At 42.3% G+C, this 20,826-nt stretch overlaps 1 protein-coding gene across 1 annotated transcript in view; it reads left to right on the top strand.

Moving 5' to 3' along the window:
• The window catches only part of Col4a3 (collagen type IV alpha 3 chain), a 132,039-nt gene that overhangs the window by 90,433 nt on the left and 20,780 nt on the right, over positions 1–20,826 (top strand). Inside the window, exons 27-41 of the mRNA XM_028874137.2 lie at positions 284–376; positions 1,007–1,108; positions 3,190–3,287; positions 4,285–4,435; positions 4,914–5,027; positions 6,079–6,246; positions 8,290–8,379; positions 8,725–8,859; positions 14,270–14,368; positions 15,204–15,293; positions 15,625–15,764; positions 17,810–17,936; positions 19,695–19,775; positions 20,120–20,218; positions 20,611–20,658. Of these exons, the coding sequence (XP_028729970.1) occupies positions 284–376; positions 1,007–1,108; positions 3,190–3,287; positions 4,285–4,435; positions 4,914–5,027; positions 6,079–6,246; positions 8,290–8,379; positions 8,725–8,859; positions 14,270–14,368; positions 15,204–15,293; positions 15,625–15,764; positions 17,810–17,936; positions 19,695–19,775; positions 20,120–20,218; positions 20,611–20,658 (1,635 nt within the window). The remainder of the gene's footprint in view (positions 1–283; positions 377–1,006; positions 1,109–3,189; positions 3,288–4,284; positions 4,436–4,913; positions 5,028–6,078; positions 6,247–8,289; positions 8,380–8,724; positions 8,860–14,269; positions 14,369–15,203; positions 15,294–15,624; positions 15,765–17,809; positions 17,937–19,694; positions 19,776–20,119; positions 20,219–20,610; positions 20,659–20,826) is intronic.

Below are 20,826 nucleotides of genomic sequence, written 5' to 3'. Positions count from 1 at the left end.
ACTGTTCTCCAATCTCATTCACAGTATTTACTTCTGGAACAAGCCTGTGGGGTTGTCAATTAAAGCAAGTGTTAGACCGATGTCTATAAATATTTACAGATCAATTAGTAATGTTTCTACAGACTGGTTACCACTAAGCTACTTTTGAAACCCATAAAAACAGGGATTGGTTTGATTTTTTTCCTTGGGAGGTGTTTATAATCCCCTCCTCATATTTCCCACTGTTGTAAAAACATACTTTAACACACAACCCAATATTATAATTGTGTTTTTTCCCCCAAAGGTCCTAAAGGAGAACCTGGTATGTCAACACCAGTTCCAGGTCCCCCAGGACCTCCAGGGCCTCCTGGTCAGGCTGGCCGCCGAGGTCTGCCTGGTGAGTGCTCCTCCTGCCAAATATAGTCCACGACTTCAGATGGTACTCTCATTTTCCTGAGAAAATACTACTCCCATTGTAAGGGGAAAAAATTAATTCATCGGGTCTGAAAGAGAGTACCAGCGGGAACCATTCTGAAAAGCAAGCTGGCAGGGGGCTTTCGCCTGTCCTTTGAGGTTACCCACTTGCTCCCCTGGTTCTCCTGGCGTCACAGTTCCAAAAGGGAACTGATACAGTGGCTTCCAGGGGTTATAGAGCAGAATGGTCCCCATGGCTTCTGGTGGGAGAGCAAGCAACTTCTCCCCTATGGATCAAGGTGTTTCCCAAAGCACCTTCATTTGAAACTTGTTTTTCTCTACTAACGTGATTTGAAATTCAATTTTGTTCTTCAGAGGAAAACGTACAGTTCAAGATATTTAGGAACTTCTTAAAGAATGAAGTTGTATTTTTAAAATTCTAGCAGCTCCTGACCTATAGCCCACTGGATAAGACTAGGGAGAAAGGCTGAGGTTATGTTAAAAATGATTTCACAATTTCCAGGAAGTGCTGGGAGGACGCAAAGAACAGATATTTCTTTTGGAAAACAAATGGAGAAAAGTCACTGATTGTGCATGTACGTGTTTTTTTAAGGTTTGCCTGGACCTGTGGGAAAATGTGATCCTGGTCTTCCCGGACCTGATGGTGAACCAGGAATCCCAGGAATTGGATTTCCTGGGCCTCCAGGACCTAAGGGTAAATTAAAAACTGTAAAATAGAAGGTTCAATGTGGATATTTTGAAGCTATAGCCATGGGTAGTGAATAAAATAGGAAATACCTATGATGTGCTGCCAAAAATAATGCTTTCCAAGACTCTTCAGAAGTCTTAGGACAATATTGGGTGAAAAGGCAGAATTCACATTGATTCATACAATACCATCTCAATCATACTTTTTCTTTTTACATTTTGACTTATTTATTTTATACGCCATAGGGATAGGGAGTACATGTGGAAGTTAGGGGACAATTCCCAGACTCCATTCTCTCTTTCTACCATGCGGGTCCGGGGGATCGAACTAAGGTCGTCAGGATCGGCAGCAGGAAACTTTATATGCTGAGCCATCGCACAGGCCCACCAATCATACTTTTAAAAAAAGCACACAAACAAAAAACCTTGGAAGGTAACTCACTAAAATGGTAATAGCAATTGTTTCTGGCCATAAGAATTTTTTATTTAGTTCCACACTTCTTAGATTTATATATTTCTTGACTTCACACATTTTTAAGTAAGAAATTAGCCAGGTGGTGGTTGTGGTGGTGGTGGTGGTGGTGATGATGAAGATGATGGCACACACCTTTAATCCCAGCACTCAGGAGGCAGAGGCAGGCTGATCTCTGTGAGTTTGAGGCCAGCCTGGGCTACAAAGTGAGTTCTGGGAAAGGCTCAAAGCTACACAGAGAAACCCAGTCTCGAAAAACAAAAAAAAAAAAAAAAACAAAAAACAAAAAAAAAAAAGTAAGAAATTAACTATTAAATCACAAATTGGGCTGGGGCTATAGTACAGCAGTAAAGTCTGTGTTTAGCATGGATGAGGCTCTAGATTCGTTCCATAGCATCAAACAAAACAAAAACCTCTAGGTTTCCCTGTGGGTATGAAAATAATTAGAGTAGTTATTTTGCTTTAGGAAAATATGCTGGGGGCTGGAAAGATGGCTGAGCAGGTAAGAACATATATTGCTCTTACAGAGGACTGGGGTTTGATACCCAGAACCTGTGTCAGGCATCTCACACCTGCTTTTAACTCTAGCTCCAGGGGGAACCTGGTGCCTCCGGTCTCTGTGTGCATTGGCTCTCACATTCACATGCCCACATACATATACATACTCTTAAGATGATAAATCTTTTTAACGAGAAAAAAGAAAGATGCTGTTTTCATCAAAACAGAAACACTCTGAAAACTCCAGATATTAATGAATAATAACTTGAGTGGCTTCTCAGATAAGCACATCAAACAAAATCCTGGCCAGGATCTGTATAAAACAAACTCAGGCTCTGGACTATTACTTAGAACTGTAGTCTTTGCAATACTGTCATGTTGGTTTCACAATTGCCTAAATTGTTTGTTAAAATACAATCGTTTTGGTGGCGCACGCCTTTAATCCCAGCACTTGGGAGGCAGAGGCAGGCGGATCTCAGTGAGTTTGAGGTCATCCTGGTCTACAAAGTGAGTTCCAGGACAGCCAGAACTGTTACACAGAGAACATTGTTGATTACTGTACACCAGTTCTACCCAAGTAAGGGAATATTTAGTAAATGAAATTACAATCCCAAAAGCAGGTTTGACTCTAATTTCATGGATTTTTTCCTTCATAAAGTAATGGAGTCTGGCCCACATTTTGCCTAGTCCTTCCTGGACTCTGTATTAATAACTTTCATGCTAATTTAGCAACTCTGGATTCACTCTCTGGACAAACACAGCAAGTTACGGGAAGCAGAACTAGCCTAAGAGCCGGAGGACAGGCAGTTGTATTGTAGATGGATCCATTGGGCCTAGGCCTCATTACTCTGCATTTTGATAAGTTGAGGTTTAAGTCTTTTTTTTTTTATTGCAACAATTTTCAGAGCCAATGCAATTTGACTTGGAACTCAGTCTTTTGTTTGTTTTTGCTTCTGAATTGCTAATTTATCAGTTGTTTTATTATCATCCAAGCTTTCATACAAACATCTCTCTACCTGGATGCCTCATAAATGTATTTGATGAAGGAAATATTGCTCATAAACTTTCTATGAGACTAGTCTCTAATGATTATTGCTTTTGTTTTGTGTTTTCTATAGGAGATCAAGGTTTCCCAGGAACAAAAGGATCACCTGGTCGTCCTGGGGAAAGGGGAAAGCCAGGCCATCCTGGAGAGCCAGGACAACCAGGAGCCAAGGTCTGCTATGACTAAAACACATACTGAGTTCAGGGAGGGGCAATTACAATCAGCAGTTGCTGTGCCCTTATCAGACAAGACACTTGGGACTTAGGAATTGTCAGTATATTTATAGATAACGATACGGATTTTTCAGAATAATTGTAGATATTAATGTTTAAGTTCCAGTGGAAACTTGCATTTCTATTCCTTTATTAATGACTTCATAAACATTCAGAGTACATAGGGACACTTACACTCTCTTCAATGAAATGTGTCCTGCATATTCTGAAGCAGGATTTTTGTGGAAGGTCATTGTCTAAAGTTGAAAGGGAAATATTTGTTGAACTGTAGTGTAGGTGGAGAATTTCTCATCAGCTCCCGACAAGTCCCGCCAGTCCCAGAGCCCACTTACAAAATAAACACACAGAGGGGCCGGGCGGTGGTGGTGGTGGTGGTGGTGGTGGTGGTGGTGGTGGTGGTGGTGGTGGTGCACGCCTTTAATCCCAGCACTCGGGAGGCAGAGCCAGGCGGATCTCTGTGAGTTGGAGGCCAGCCTGGTCTACAAAGCGAGTTCCAGGAAAGGCGCAAAGCTACACAGAGAAACCCTGTCTCAAAAATAAAAAAATAAAAAATAAATAAACACACAGATGCTCACATTATTTAAACTGCTTGGCCATTAGCTCAGGCCTATCATTGTCTAGCTCTTACTCTTATATTTAGCCCATTTCTATTAATCTACACTTTGCCACATGGCTCGTGGCTTATTGGTGCCTTACATCTTCCTTGTCCTGGTGGCAGCTCCAGCAGTCTCCCCCTCTGCCTTCCTGTTCCCTCAATTCTCCTCTCTGTTAGTCCCACCTACACTTGCTGTCTGGCTACTGGCCAATCAGTGTTTATTTATACAGAGCGATATCCACAGCACTGTAGTGTCTATGCAAACTAGTTCGGAGCATCCCTAGCAAGTAGAACTGAGAAGCCCTCCATTGGGGGCACTAACCTAATGTCTCTGCTACAGGGAGAACCAGGAGTAGGCACACCCGGAGAACCAGGAAAACCTGGCTTTCCAGGAGAAAGAGGCGATCCCGGGGAAAATGGAGAAATTGGACTCCCCGGATTTCCAGGCCTCCCTGGAACTCCAGGAAAAGATGGTCTTGATGGGCCTCCAGGTACAATGCCAAGTGTGACTTCCTTTCTCCTCAGTGACCTCCACTGCAGGTGTTCCAAGGGGCTCCAAGCATTTCCATCTCAGGGAATAAATCAGTTTTAAAAAAGGCCTAGTTCAGCCGGGTAGTGGTGGCACACGCCTTTAATCCCAGCACTCGGGAGGCAGAGCCAGGCGGATCTCTGTGAGTTCGAGGCCAGCCTGGACTACCAAGTGAGTCCCAGGAAAGGTGCAAAGCTACACAGAGAAACCCTATCTCGAAAAACCGAAGGCCTAGTTCTTTTTCCATTCAATGTGACTGTTCTTTGTTCCTCCCCTCCTTACCTCTTCCTTTTTTCGTGAATGTCCTCTATACAAGCATGTTGACAGTATTAAATATAGGTCTGGTTTGAGAAGGGTGACATTACAGAATGATGTGGGGACAGCAACACTGGAACCTTGGGCTTCAGCACCTGAACAAACTCTTGGACTCTCTATTGCAGGAGACCCAGGGCAGCCTGGACCACCTGGAGCAAAAGGGCTCCCAGGGAGGTGTACCCAGGGACCCAGGGGTGCCCAAGGACTTCCGGGCTTAAATGGATTGAAAGGGCAACCAGGTAAGAGGAAGGCCTCCCATTCAGGAACTAGGTAGACAGATGATGTGGCCTCTGGCTCTGTCATTTGCTGCTTAATGTGGAAACTGTCCAGCAACAAGTCTTGACTGCTGTTCAACAAAACATGTTCTTTTGGAACTATAAGCCTGGCTTTTATGGATATTCCAAATAGCAGTGTGTACTGGTTATACTAAGAGACTCAAACTTAATAGTGAGTTGATTTGTCCCTCTTATGTAAGGAAATATGAACTCTATCAACAGATTAGATGATAAAGATAGATTGGCAAATAGATGAGTCATCACTAAATATTCATATACATAAACTTTCAATCAATATTTTACTTTTAAAACTTCTATAAGGAAATAGTAACTTTACAATGATTAAAATAAAGCAAATGTACACAAAGCTGCCTGCTTAGTTGTAAACTAAATCATGTAGTTGATTATTTCATAAGCAACATGAAACCAAGATTTATGAAAATAAATCCAAGTGAGTAAGATTGCATGACCAATGTAGGTGTTGTGAAATACACTCTACCTACTTGGACCCTTTCAACCAGATCTGGTGATGGCTCCTAGGGAAAGTTCCCTAGAACTCCATTAATGTCTGTAGACTAGCATTCTGCTTATCTGTCACAGATAAATTCTTGGCCAACACCTTAATCATTACAGCGACAGTACTGTTTGCAGAAGCATATGGGAGTTCTCTTCTTGGGAGCTGCTATGTAGGTCTAAGGTGAAAGACTGGGAAACGGCATGAAGCACAGTCCCAGAATGCACCTGCAGCATTCAGAAATCGACATAAGTGCTCTCCCTTCATCACTGAGTGAGCCCTGAAATGGATACTGCTAGAGCAATGGGGAGCTGGGAAATTTTAGGGGGAGACAATAAACAAACACACAGATAAGTGTGCTGTTTACCCAACCTCACGTAGCTAAACAATCAACACCAAAACACTTTTGGAGGTGGTAGGGTAGGCATTTGTTAAGTCACTCGTTCATCTATCTATTCATCTGGAGGTAACTCATCCATCTTTTCATCTATTCATCTGTAGGTAGAAGAGGTGATGCAGGGCCAAAGGGAGACCCTGGCATCCCAGGCTTGGACAGATCAGGAGTCCCTGGAGAACCTGGGCCACCAGGAATGCCAGGTCATCCAGGTGAGATGGGACCACCGGGCCAAAAAGGATATCCAGGAACTCCAGGATTCCCAGGGCAGCCAGGTATCCTTTGTGCCATTGTCTTCTAAGTCTTCTTCCATGTTTTCCCCCTCAGGTCACTCTGCATACTGTATGCTTTTTCTCCTTAATTATTTTAAGAGGGAAGGATGAAGGGGCAGGAGAGCAGGAGAATAAAACCATTATATTTTATAATTACCCAGGATATGTCTATTTTGGAGTAATTTTGCATATTGTAAGATACCAGCTAGTATTTTGTTGAGGTTTTTGCATTTATATTTACAAGAAACACTGGCCAATTTTCTTGTGATGGCTCAATCCTGTTTCAGTCAATACTGGCCCTGTAGAGAACAGGCTGGAAATGAGTTTTCCTGTAGTATTTCCTTGAAGGAATTATAAAGAATTACTACTCCTTGACCACTTGATAGAGTTTATTGGTGAAGTCATCTGGGTCTGGACTCTTTTTTGGGGAAAGTCTTTATATTATCAGTTCGGGGTCTGGAGAGATGGCTCAGCAGTTAAGACCACTTGATATTTGCCCAAGTGATCCACAACAGGTGGCTCATGACCACCTGTGACTCCAGCTCCAGGGAATCTGCATCCTCTTCTAGCCTCTTCAGACACCCATACACATAATTATCAGTTCGATGTAAATTTATAATGGTTAGAAACAGTTCTAGTTGGCCGGGCGGTGGTGGCACACACCTTTAATCCCAGCACTCGGGAGGCAGAGCCAGGCGGATCTCTGTGAGTTGGAGGCCAGCCTGGGCTACCAAGTGAGTCCCAGGAAAGGTGCAAAGCTACACAGAGAAACCCTGTCTCAAAAAAAAAAAAAAGAAAAGAAAGAAAAGAAACAGTTCTAGTTGATTTTCTATTAATTTGTGAGTCCACTTTGGTTCTATGTTGCTCTAGAAATTTGCCCATTGTATCTAAGTCATCTACAGTATGGTCACAGAATTGTCCATAATATTATATCTCCTAATTCTTTGTGATTTGTGGTTGTTTTATCATTCCTTCATTTGTAAAGAACATTGTTTTCTCAGGACATAAGGACTCCACTGGTCTCCCTTCCAGGGAGGAGACCAGGATAATGGCTTAACAGACACATTATACTTTGGTTCCTAATACTGGGCTTCTCGTATGTGCCAGCTCTATTCTTTTTTAAAAAAAATATATTTTAATCTTTTTTATTAAGACATTTTTTATTCATTTTACATACCAATCAAAGATCTTCCTCTTCCCTGCTCCTGCCCCTCCAGCCTCCCCCTCCCAATCCACCCCCCATCCCCTCCTACAAGAAGGTAAGGCCAGACCGAGCTCCAGCAGTCTAGTGGAAGAGAGAGAAGAGGGAGTCTATGAGCAAGGGCATCAAGATTGTGATGGGGAAACCTACAGAGACAACCAAACCAAACTAGTGGGAACTCATGAAATTTAGACCAACAGGAACTCATGAAATTTAGACCAACAGCTGTGGAGCCTCCATGGGACGGGACTTGGCCCTCTGCATAAGGGAGACAGACAGTTGTGTAGCTTGATCTGCTTAAGGGGCCCCCTGGCAGTAAGATCAGGATCCAACCCTGGTGCATGAGCTGGCTTTTAGGAGCCAGCTCTGTTCTTGGTACTAGATTCACATCTCCCATAATAGGAGCGAGCCTTAAAAACCACACTTAAAAACCAACTTTGGGAGGAATAAGAACAAAGTATGACATACATAAATGAAAATGTCAGAATAAAACCTTATCGCTTAGAATACTCCTTTTTAAAAAAAAAAAAATGAAGAAAACCCTAAGTTGATTACGTACTGTGAAAGAGTCAAATGAAAATTGTACTGGGAAGGAGGTAAGATGGCCAATGCACCAGAAGTTCAGGGCATCTGTTGTCAACCGTGGTGTGATTGGCTGCAATGAAACACAGGCCAGTGGAATTTTAAAAGACATTGACCCATCTCTTACACCAAGTTTGTTATTTTCCAACTCACAAACACCATTCACTCCCAATTTCTCTGTATACATTATTTTATTTTCTAGAATATTTTGCTTTTCATATTCTATACATCATGGAGTGCTTTGTGTTCATCTGTCCCCACAGGCGAGAAAGGAGAGCTTGGGATGATGGGCTATCCTGGAACCACTGGCCCTCCAGGGCCTCCTGGGAAACCAGGTTCACAGGGGCAGAGAGGTGAGTGATGGTGTCTTTCTCAGTGGCATGAGGTATGGATAGTGTTCACTTACTTAGTCACAAAATAAATGACATTTGTTATTTAAGAAAAACTAGCTGTGAGTGAAGAGCATATTTGATTTTTTTTTCCTGTGTTTTGTATTCCCTCCTCCCATTTGAATGGGTCTCATTTTCACCCTTCAAGCTTACACCATCACTGCTGAGTGGCTGTGTGTTCGGAAACACTATCAAGCTCTCAGCATTGTTCACACTTTTGTTCTGTTTTATTATGCACTCTGCTAAACTGTGGTTTCTGATGAGCTAGTCATGAGTTGAAGACCTGATGTCGTTACTCCTGTCTGTCAGGTAGCCTTGGAATCCCAGGAATAAAAGGCGAAAGAGGACGCCCAGGAGCCAAAGGTGAACGAGGAGAGAAGGGGATTCCTGGGCCTTCCCAACTTCCATACTTAAAAGGGGACAAAGGAGAAGCTGGGCTCAAAGGTAAAGAAATGTTTGAGTTTGGAGTTGGCTGATTCTTGGACTAAGAAACTATCTGTCAACCTTAGTTGACAAATGAGGACTGTGCTGATTCACCTGTCCAGTCACACAGCCATTTGGAAGCCAAGCATGAACAATACTATGTTACTCACTGGACGCATTCATTTTTATTACTATACAGCCTGCTGTATTTAAATAGACACTAGCTGATTTCTTTAATCATAAGCCACAAAGCCCAGTTTTTTGAGATGTATATGAAAATATGGAAGACCGGGCGGTGGTGGCGCACGCCTTTAATCCCAGCACTCGAGAGGCAGAGGCAGGCGGATCTCTGTGAGTTCGAGGCCAGCCTGGTCTCCAAAGCGAGTTCCAGGAAAGGCGCAAAGCTACACAGAGAAACCCTGTCTCGAAAAACCAAAAAAAAAAAAAAAAAGAAAGAAAGAAAGAAAAGAAAAGAAAATATGGCATCTGTCTCTCTGACATCTACCCAGCAATGTTCAGTGCATCACTATTCATGATACCAAAGTTATAGAGCCAACCTAGGGGTCCATCAACAGAGGGATGGACGCAGTGATGTGTGCACACAGTGCAATTATTTTCAGAAGAAAGAGGAAGAACAAGGTTAGGACATTCACAGGAAAACGGATGTGACCCATGATAACTACATTAAGTTAGTTAATTCAGTCTCAGACAAATACCATATGTATTCTCTCATGCGTGGATCCTAGACTTTAAACTTATAAACATTTTCACATAGTGCATATGAAAGGGAACGTATATGCAAACTGTCCAAGGAAACAAAGAAGATTAATGAGAGGAGAGGGTTAAAAAAGGAGGGTGTGGCGGGGCCTGCAGGGGAATCTGCTCAAAGTAACTTATATTCCTGCATGAAAATGGCCTTATGTAAAGCACTATAATAACATAAATAATTAATATTATTTTCTTTCAAAAAATTCTCTGAGCCAGCCACATGGCCAGATTTAGTGGCATAAATTTGTAATCCCAGCACTCACTCAGGAGGCTGAGGCAGGAGGATTGTGAGGTTGAAGGTAACCTGGGCTACAGAGTCAGATCTTCTCTCAAAAAATAAACGAAAACAAAAAATTTAAAAAACAGCAACAGAACAGTGTTTCTGGTGGAAATGGAAACCTCTGCTCCAAACTCTACTTTATTTTGTTAACTATCAGGATAGATTTTTCTGAATGCATCGAAAAACATCTTCTCATCTTCAAAAATCCTCAGAAAATAACAGTAAGAAAAAAATATGTTATCTTGAACTTTAGTCTTTTAGCATATGGTTACTTTTTAGGTGTGGCTGTTGGGCTAAAAGTCAAATCCAAATCCATTCAAATTATTTCAAGTTATCTGGCTTTGCAGCTAGTTTTTGTCATACAATTATATAACCAGTATCAAGCCAAATCATAAGCAGGCTCAGATATAGTCTTCTTGATCAGATTGCATCTCAAGCAACTGTAGACAAACAGAATTTCTGGGTAAAACATTTCCTTTGCAGCTAAATTCTCACAGAAGAGAAAACATTTTTAAAAAAAAAAATGTGCCATGGCTTGTAGAACCACATTATAGTGGAGAAAAGTTTGATGTGCTTTGAAAAATCGGATGGTCACCAATAATATCGGTATGCTTGGCACATAAATATTTATAAGCTGAAAGAATATCTGCTTTGAAAATTCTGCATGGAGCCAGAATTTTTGTGGTAGTGCATGCCTTTAATCCAAATACTCAAGAGATATAGCCTGCTCCACCTGGGAGTTCAAGGTCAACCTGGTCTACACATCAAGTTCCAGGTCAGCCAAGGCTGCTTAGGTGAGACCCTGTCTCAAAACACAAATTCTGCATAGCCCAGGCTAGAAAGACTGATCTCTTCAGGCATGCCAAAGAGCTTTGTGGAATTAACATATGACAAACTCTGAAAAAAGACCAAATCCAAGCAACTGGCCAACAGAGAAAATGAGTGATCTTTGGGAAAGATTAATTTATAAGATGCACTTATTTTTGATAAAAGAAAGCTAGGAGGTGGCAGTTATCATTTGCGTAAGCAACGTGGTGAAGGTGTATGTTGTCACAGCATTTTCGGCACATAGCTGAGGATCACAGATTCAAGAACTGCAAACGGGAACATATTATCTAAGCCTCTCTAATATTGGCATGATCCATTTTTTTAAAGTATGTTTTTGAGACAGGACCTCATTATATAGTCCATAGTGGCCTTGAATTTATTACGTTGCCAGGTTGGTCTCAAGATTCTCCTGACTTAAATCTCTTGAGTGCTGGGGTGCCAGGACACACCTCTTTTTTTAAAATGTGGATTTCAAACACAGAGACATTCACTCCAAATGTGGAAGTAACATGGAGGGTACAAATCAGTAGTGGCTGCCATTACTTTGAGTCTAAATAGATACATATACAAAAAGAATATGAACAATGTAAAGCATAAAGGAGAAATATTATACATTTAACTAAGGCTTATGTATCATCATGTGTAGGTACTACTATATAATTGACAAATATCTACTCAGTCTCATGATAAGTCAAGGAGGTGGGTCTGGTGGAGAAAGATCTCATGTCATTGAGAAATCAGGTGGTCATTGCTAATCTCATTTCACACATAGGACTTGAGAAGTCCAATCCCTTACCCAGTGTGCTTACCCAGTGTCACTGTGAGAAGAAGCAACTGGTTCCAATGGTCACAGCTGTCCTTTTTGTGATGTGCTCTCGGCTCTCTGGACCTCAAATACTGGAGAGATAAGAAAAGCAGAAAACTCAGCAAACGCAATAGTCAGAGGAGCCTCCATGAATAAGGCTTTGTAAGTGGGACTCAGACGAGCAAGTCACCATTGGCTCCAAGGCTTTCTGAGGCTCCCGCTCCCAGCAGAAGACCTCCTGGCAGTTGATGGTCACTGGAGGAGGAAGAGTGTTCTAGTTTGCTCTGACCAAAGGCAACTTGGGGAGGAAAGGGCTTGTTTTGCTTACAGGTCATAATCCAACACTAAGGGAAGTCAGGGCAGGAACTCAAGAAGAAACTGAAGCAGAGACCATGGAGGAATGATGGTTACTGGCGCCTCTCTGGCTTGCTCAGTTATTTTCCCTATATAACCCAGGCCGGCATGTCCAAGGATGATGTTGCCCTCTTAGTCTGGGCCTTCCCACCTCAACCACAGTCTCTGACAGACGTGGCCACAGACCAACCTGATCAAGGCAATTCTTCAGTTGAGGTTCCCCCTTCCCAGGTGACTCTAGGTTGTATCAAATTGACAATACCAAGACAGAGAGCCAGTTGGGTTTGTTTTGTTTTGTTTTTTTCAATGGTGTGGCCCATGATAGCTTGCCCATGGTCCAGGGAATGGAACCACATACCCATACACATATGGGCAGCACTAATTGGACCCAAGGGATTATTTTAAAAGGAGGAAGAAGAGGGGGGAGGAAAAAGAAGAGCAAGTTGAGAGAGGGATATGGAGGGAGCGGTGTATCCAGGAGGAGTTGAAGTGAGGGAGAAAGGATGGAAAATATCTAAATACATCGTATTCATATGTGAAATTATGAAATGAGTGTTAGAAACAAGTCAGTCTCCTTATACTGTATACAAAGTCTTGTCTCCAGTCACATACCATGTATGTGTTCCTTTTTAATGTCTCTGTGTTAGGCATTTTATTATGTTCTGAATACATAGGTATAGCTTCCCTGTCACAATGAAACTAACAGTTTGGCAGGGGGAGGAAACATTAATGAAACCTAAACAATGTTTCCATCCAAGTAGTACATGTTAGGTTTTGTGGGCCATATGAGGTCTCTATTGTATACTTTTCTTTGGCTTGGTTTGTTTTTATAACCCTTTAACAATTTACATTGTTACACTGTTACAGTTATACAAACCGTCCTTTGTTCTCCAGCCATATAAAATCAAGCCAGGGCCTGCGAGGTGACATATGGGTAAAAGAACTTGCCATGTAAACCTGAAGACCTCAGTTCAATCTCCAGAACTCACACAAAGGCCCAACTCCAGAAAAAAAAATTCCTCTGACCTCCCGACACAGGCAATAACACAATCACACCCACAGAGATCCATCATAAACACCCGTGCACACACACAGAGACACACAATGATAATGAATAAAATTGAAAACAAGTACATAGATGGATGAATGAATACAATCAAGCTATACATGGCCTGTAGGCTAGAGCAAATGCATACATTGAACAATATACATTTTTAGAGGGTGATAAATGAAAAAGTGCAGACATGCTTTTATCATCTTTTTTTTTTTTTTTTTTTTTTGCCTAGGCTATTGTCTAGCCTGGAAATCCTGTCTCATTCCACGCTTTCTTCATCCAATATGCTGCATGTCTTCAAGGCTGAGCTACAAAATAGTCTCTCTTCCAGAAATTCTCACTTGTGTCGCTTCTTGTGCTCAGCTGTGTCACAGAACTTCTCTGGCTGGGTGGCGCTTATTTGTTGCTTGTCTGTCTCCTCAATTAAGCGCTGAAAACTTGGGAAGAAGAACATGACTTATTTTTATTCCCAGAAAACAGCACCAGACCTGTCAGTTAACTAGACACTTACTTAATTCGTATATAAACATAAGTGTATAAACAGGAAAAGGCCCAGAGCCGAGCCAAGGATAGACTATAGAATGTTCCACCGCAGTTAAGGAAGTTTGTAATTGACTGCTAATAAGAGAGTATCAGTGAATATAAATAAGCAGGAGAATAAATTGATCAAAGTCAAGTTTTAGGAATGGAGGGGTGTCCTGGAATGTTAGTGATCTTCCTAGCCATGAAAAACTACGTTCAAGTCCCAGTGTTACTGCTGAATGACAGTATGAGTCAAAACAGGGTCTTTGACCCACCCAATGCCTAATAAATCTTAGCAAATGGGTTGAGCGTAGCATTGCTTATATAAGAATTGTGTAGTGTACTGCTTCGCTATAAAAAAATGCAGAAGTTCTAAGTTACTAAATCTTAAAATTCTTATGGTTGTTTGTAGTATTGGGGATTGAACCAGTACCTCAAACATGCTAAGGAAGGGACCTACCACTGAACTATACACTCCAACCTTTTAAATGTCACTTGAATGCATCTCATGGTGACAGTTGCCGTTATTGGTTGAGAACTGATTCAAGCCAGACACTACACCAATGCTTTCTACATCTTAGTTTATTTAATTCCTCTAAATAATAAAGAAAAAAAAGATAGAAGCCCACATCTCCACAGGCTCTTGATAAATGTGTGATGTTGTATTTTGGCAATAGCCTATCAACTTAGACCAGGATGTGAATGAGTACAATGAGATTCCAACTTGTTTCGGTGCCGGGTGGAACCCAGGGCCTCATGAATTTTAGACATACACTTTACAACTGATGCATGTCTTTAAAAATCTGGTCTTTCACTTTAGGATTTGTAGGAAATCCTGGTGAAAAAGGAAACAGAGGCATTCCAGGGTTACCAGGTCAGAAAGGCCTCGCAGGACTGCCTGGGCTACCAGGCACTCCAGGTATGGCTGACTCTTCAATAGAAACATCATGCTCTAAGCTTTCCTAGTCCTAAATATAATGCAATGTATTTCTAGACTTACTAAGTTAAACATAAAACTCTGCCCTGAAAGTGTTTCAGGAGAAAGTTATTCTAAATTAAACCAAAGTGAAGATGTTCAGTAGCTGGCATCTATCGACTAAAATATACCCTACACTTGGTTCCATTTTATACTCTTTTATACTCATTTATACTTTATCTTTAATGTATCAGATATAAAAATTAATGCTCCAGTTGTTTTTGCTTTTGTCTTCCTTTTATAAACAAGTTATGGAGTTTGCAAAGTAATTTTAAGCTATTAAAAAGTAGTCTCCTATCCCCAGCAACCCTAACAGCAAAATGACTTAGATAGCAATTAACCTTCAGTATGCTATCAGAGATGGTCTGCTGTGCAGTTGGTCAGGGGAGCCACCATTTTCTGTGACATTGGTCCTAAGATGACTTTGAGCAGGCCTAATAGTAGGACTCTCACTTTACCCAGATTTCCACATTCTAAGTCCCCAGGCCTAGGGTGAGCCCTAGCTGAAGGCGAAAGGAGAGTTAACCCTTAGCCAGCTGGCCTGGGAGTTCTGTACTTACTTACTCATGGAAACGTGGTTGTGCCAGCTAATGCTATCATCCTGTTACAACAAACCCTCCAGCTCGGAAGTCAGAACTGTAGAATTCTCTGTGTCTTGGATTGTTTGGGTTTTTCGTTTAATAGAAAGTTCTGTACTTACCTACTCATGCAAGCAGAAGATATGTGTTGAGCATATATGCCCCAGGAACTGGGTCATATGACTTTATTTATTCCCAAGGCCCTAGAGGAGATATGGGAAGCAGTGGGAATCCTGGAGGACCAGGACCAGTCGGCATGCCAGGAAGCATGGGGAACATGGGTGTGCCAGGTAATGCTATGATCCTGCTATTATAAGCCATTGAGCTCACGGCAAGTCAGAACTGTAGATTTTCTGTGTTTCGGGATTGTTTTGTTTGTTGAATAGAAATGTTATGTCTCTAAGCGTTGCTTTTAGACAAAGGTTCTGTTTGCACTAGAATATGAGTGGTATCAAGCTACATATGTTGTATAACAATCATACATTATATAGTTCAATATTGTGAGCAGCCATCTTCTTGGAGAATTGATTCATGTGAGCACCCTTCAAGATGCTAAGGATACAAGCAATACTTCGAGATCCTTCCTTCACTCGTCTTACCCGATATCTGTTCTCATTTCAGGCCCTAAAGGGAAAAAAGGAACTTTGGGACTTCCGGGTCTACCTGGAAGACCAGGCCTTCCGGGGATTCATGGTCCCCAAGGAGATAAAGGGGAGCAAGGTCATTCAGAAGGTGCAAGGCCAGGACCACCAGGACCAAAGGTACACAAACCACTGAAATAGTTACATTTTGTCGATATCAAAATGTGACTTTAAAGTATCAACAAAGACCAGATTCAATGTAGCCAGAAAAATAAGAGATTCCTATACATTTGAACAGCTGTGATTTTTTTTTTTAACATGTGCCTATTTTGCAACTGAGGCCGCCTCATGCTGTCAACTTGGAAAAATTCTCTGCCCCTGCAGTTTAAGTGTGCTCCCAGCAGGGGGTAGTGGTGATGCGTGCGCGCGCGCGCGCACACACACACACACACACACACACACACACACACACACACACACACACACACACACTGACAGGGCAGGGTTTCTTTCTTTCCTACGGACCCAAACCGTGGTTTTTATCTCATATAAAATTTTTGTTCTTGCTGTTTTTCATGCAGAACTTTTGCATTCTATGTGCAAAATTCTTTGTCTTCTTAAGATATAATAAAAGGTATAGGATAAAATAACTTTACAGCTTCAAGAAGAAAAGAAGATGCTATGATGCCCATGTGTATTTTTTGTGTTAGAAGATTTTTTAAATGTTTTCACTTCGCTACACACAATGCTTTTGCCTTGCTTTGGTGGTCTTTCTCAGAGCTTGTGTTCCACCAGACTGAGGTTGGCTATTAAGTCACTACATGTGTGGCAGCAACCAGATGTTTGAGGGTGGCTTGGTTGCTCTTTCCGGTTTATTTCCATCCAACCTTTCTTTCTTCACTTAACACTAAGCGTCAGAGCTGCACTGTACAGAGTTGTTAACAGACATTCCAGGAGGCAGGACTTTAAAATAGGGGATTCCGTGGCCTTCCCTGGAGAAATCTGCCGCATCCCAAGGGACCCACTAATCTGCTACATTGGATGTAAAATCCTCAGGTGCATGTTCTTGTAAAGGGAGCAGATGTTTTTCATCCGCTGCTCAAGGGTTTAAGGATCCAGAGCATAAAGGTGGTGCCTCAGAAGTCGTGTCTTTTGAGCTAGCAGTCTAGCACTTTCTCTCATACCCATGATCCCCGCACCTGGGAGATGGAGACAGGATGAGCAGTAGTGAAGTCACCACTGACTACACAAGTTGGAGGCCGGTCTCAGTTACATGAGAACCTGTCTCGAGACGGCTACAAGGAACCACCGCTAGTATCATTTCCATCATCTATCATCTGCAGTAGCCATTGTCAAAACGAGAAGGAAAATATTTAGAACCTGCCAAGACTTAAGAAAACATGCTTTCAGTATCTGAAGCACAATTTCCCCCTCATTTTGACTGGTTTTCAAAAAACCAAGGAGACGCCTTCCACCGGGGTATTTCCTCAAAGAGCAATCCTATTTGATTGGATTCTTGCTCAGCTCACTATCAGCTCTGTCTAGATTCGGGTTTTTGGAGGTAATAACCACACAGAATCTCAGAGCTCTCAGTTTGGCCACCGACTGGATTTTATCAGGTTAGGGAGTCATGGTAAGAAGATAATACATTCCAATCAGCCGTGAGGGAAATTTTGAATGGTCATTGGTCTGAGATACAGGTGTGATGATGAATGTTAAGTCAGTGAAAGGATGTTTTTAAACATGTGATTGGCATACAAATATCTTTAAACATTGTATCTGCAGGACACCTCTCTGTGTAGCCTACTTCTTGCTCCCTGTCAATCACCATGATTTTTGTCCATTTCTAGTTGTGTGACTTTTTTAATATCTGTCTCCCAGCTGGTCTCTGAAGTCCACGAAGGCAGGGAGTTGTGGGCATCATATATGGGTATGCAGTCTGTCATCACATAGACCCAGTGCGGTCCAAGTCCCCATCTTGGTTAAAGGTTCTACCACCGTTCTCCTGAAACCTTTCCAGTTGTCTTTAAAAAGAGAGAGCTACATTTCCATTTTGCGTTGGGCCCTCACAAAAGCTGCAGCTAACCTATCCCCCATACATTTCAGGGCACGGGCCTGTGGCAGATACTCAGCAGGGACTGGTAAATGAATAACAGGTTTTTACCCCCACCTAACCACATCCCCTGCTTATATGAGAACTTTAAAGGTGTTTGACTGAATTTAAGGGCGAACCAGGACCGCCGGGCGTCAAAGGAACGAAAGGAGAAAGAGGCCCGCCTGGGCCACCTGGACAACCGGGGCCTGCCGGACCTGACGGAGCCCCTGGGAGTCCTGGGAGTCCTGGCCACCCAGGTGAGCACCGGCTTTACAGTTCGGAAAGGTGTAAGCAGTGGGTGTGGGATGGCCTTTACCTTTTAGAACCATCTTTGTAAACGGAAAGCTACAATTTTGGGTGTACATGCCACAACTGTTTTGATTCGACTTTGAACGTCTAACTCTACGGCACTAAAAAAAAAAAAAAAAAAAAAAAAAAAAAAAAGCGAATTAATCAGAAGCGGCCTCATTTTACTGTTTACGAGACCAGTATCTCAACACCTGCCCTTGTCATCAACACCTCTGAAGTTCTGCCTCAACCAATTCAGCCAATGAGCATGCAATGGCATTGTCCCTGCACAGTCTTAGGTTAGAATGAGATAGCTAGCCGGGCTTGTGATGCATGCATAGGCTGGGTGACTTCGCAGAAGCCTGTTTTCTCATGGTCTGAAAGCCAGGACTCCGAGACCAAAGTGCTGCTAAGGCTGATTCTCAAGAGGCCTCGGGGCTTGGCTAGAGCCGTCTCTTCCTGCCTCCCCTTGAGTTTTCATCCTCATCTCTTACAAAGATGCCCCTAGTGTTGGACAAGAATCCTCAGTTTTGATTAACTTTTTAGAAATCACTTTATTTATTTATTTATGTATTTATTTATTTATTTATTCATTCTGAGTGAGTGTGGTATTTGTATGCTGTAGGATGCATGTGGTGGTCTGAGGACAACTGGCAAGAAGAACTTATGGGAATCAGTACACTCACTCCTTCCATTGTGTGGGTCCTGGGGATCGAACTCAGGCTGTCAGACTTGGCAGCAAGCATCACTACCCATTTAGTTATCTTGTCAGCCCCAATTTTTTTTTTTTTTTTTTTGGTTTTTCGAGACAGGGTTTCTCTGTGTAGCTTTGCGCCTTTCCTGGAACTCACTTGGTAGCTCAGGCTGGCCTTGAACTCACAGAGATCCGCCTGGCTCTGCCTCCCGAGTGCTGGGATTAAAGGTGTGCGCCACCACTTTGCCAAACACAATGGCATTCTGAGGCACTGGGGACCTCAATGTATAAATTTGGGAGAAACATAATTTCACCTGTAGTTCCATTTTAAATCTTTTTTTTTTCCCTGGCATATTTCTGGTCTAGACATTGACATCCAGGTTATCGTATAACAAGTTTTTGTTTTGTTTTATTAAAAACAATTGCTCAGCTGCAGAGGAAGCTCAATAGTGCAGTGTTTTCCTCATGTATGTAAGGTTTTAGGTTCAATTCCCAGCCCTGGGAGGAGAAGGGAAAGGTGGGAAGAAAAAATTTATTTAATTAATCTGAAAAACAAAAAAACTTGCTGAACTATTTGGGTACAGCTGAAGACCTACCTACCTACAGATAGCATTTAACCGAAGTTTTCAAACTCTGAGGGGGGGGGGGGTCCAACAAATTTGCAGTTAGCTCCTGCTCTTAGCAGTAAGTCGGATATTGGGCACTCAGGGTCAGGATCCAATCAGGTTGTCTGGCTTGGCTACAAGCACCTTTACCCACTGAGCCACCTGGCCAGTCCCATTTTAACAGCCACGTTGCTAAGTGCAGTGGCATTCTGAGGTGCTGGGCGCTGGGACCCCAACGTATGAAGGGAGTCACACCTGTGTGATTTCTGGGAGAAAAGTCTTTTGAGACCAACCTCTGAGGTGGCCTGTCAGGAATTTCAAGGGCAGCCGAGCATGGCTGATGGGAGGAGCTGGATGTTTCAGTCGCTAATGTAACCGCCACTTATGTCTTGGTGTTCCTTTTCTCTCCCTTCTCTCTGGATCTTTAGGGAAGCCGGGTCCTGATGGTGATTTGGGTCTTAAAGGAATGAAAGGCTTCCCAGGCCCTCCAGGAAGCACTGGCCCTCCAGGTTTCATTTTAACACTTATTCTGCCCTTGCCCTGAAGAAAACATACTTCCTTCTCGAGCTTAGACTCTCTATGCTCACTCTTCCCATAGGATGTAGAATAGTGGGCTTGATGATACTACCTATCTAACTGAAGTATCTACCAGTATAAAATACCATGTTGTCATCTCAGGAAAGTATTAATCCAGGCATTTTTTAAAAACTTTATGTAGTTCTGCATAACCACAGTCCTGAAAATGCAGTACCTTTCAGCACTTTCAATGTATCTCCCCAGTATTCACAGTGGGCCATAGAAAAAAAGAGACCCTGTCTTTGAATGGTGTGGTTTGGGTTTCTGTTTGTTTCAGGCCCTCCAGGACTTCCAGGACTTCCTGGATCAATGGGTATGAGAGGTAACCAAGGACATGACGGAATTCCTGGTCCTCCTGGAGAAAAGGGAGAAACAGGTACTGCTTCCTCTTTTTAAAAAAATATATTTTATGTGCTTATTTGTATGTGTATGGGTTCATTCATACCATGACTGTTGTGTGGAAGTCAAGAAGATGAACCGAAGGAGTTCATTCTCCCCTTACCCTACATGGGTCCTGGGAGATTGAGTTCAGGTCATTAGTCTGAGAGGCATGAGCCCTTACCCAGAGAACTACCTCACTGTTGCTTGCTTCTAATATTTGATCCACTGGTTTATTAATAGCATTTTAATTCCATGTGGCTCTAATAATTCTTCACTGATAGAACCGATGGTCTCTAACAGTCTCAGCATGTACCAATTGTACTTCCTTCATATATAAGATGTACTGAGATTAATTGAACATTAATATATCAAAATTACCTCTTACAGGCTTACTGGGGGCCCATCCAGGCCCAAAAGGAAGCCCTGGTGTTCCAGGTAGGCAGTTCTTCCCTGACCTTAAAAAATCTGCATTTCCTAGATGAGAATCTAGTTCTCTAGTTTTGACTTATCAAACAATGTAACTTGGCAAGTGAAAGACGATCACCCACTGGGGGTACTAAATATTAATGATCTTAATAGTCATACTATTTTTCATCACAACAA

This window comes from Peromyscus leucopus, chromosome 13, assembly GCF_004664715.2.
Source record: "Peromyscus leucopus breed LL Stock chromosome 13, UCI_PerLeu_2.1, whole genome shotgun sequence".
Taxonomy (NCBI): Eukaryota; Metazoa; Chordata; class Mammalia; order Rodentia; family Cricetidae; genus Peromyscus; species Peromyscus leucopus.
The sequence above is the reverse complement of the archived record's forward strand: the minus strand, read 5'-3'. Positions and strand labels throughout refer to the sequence as shown.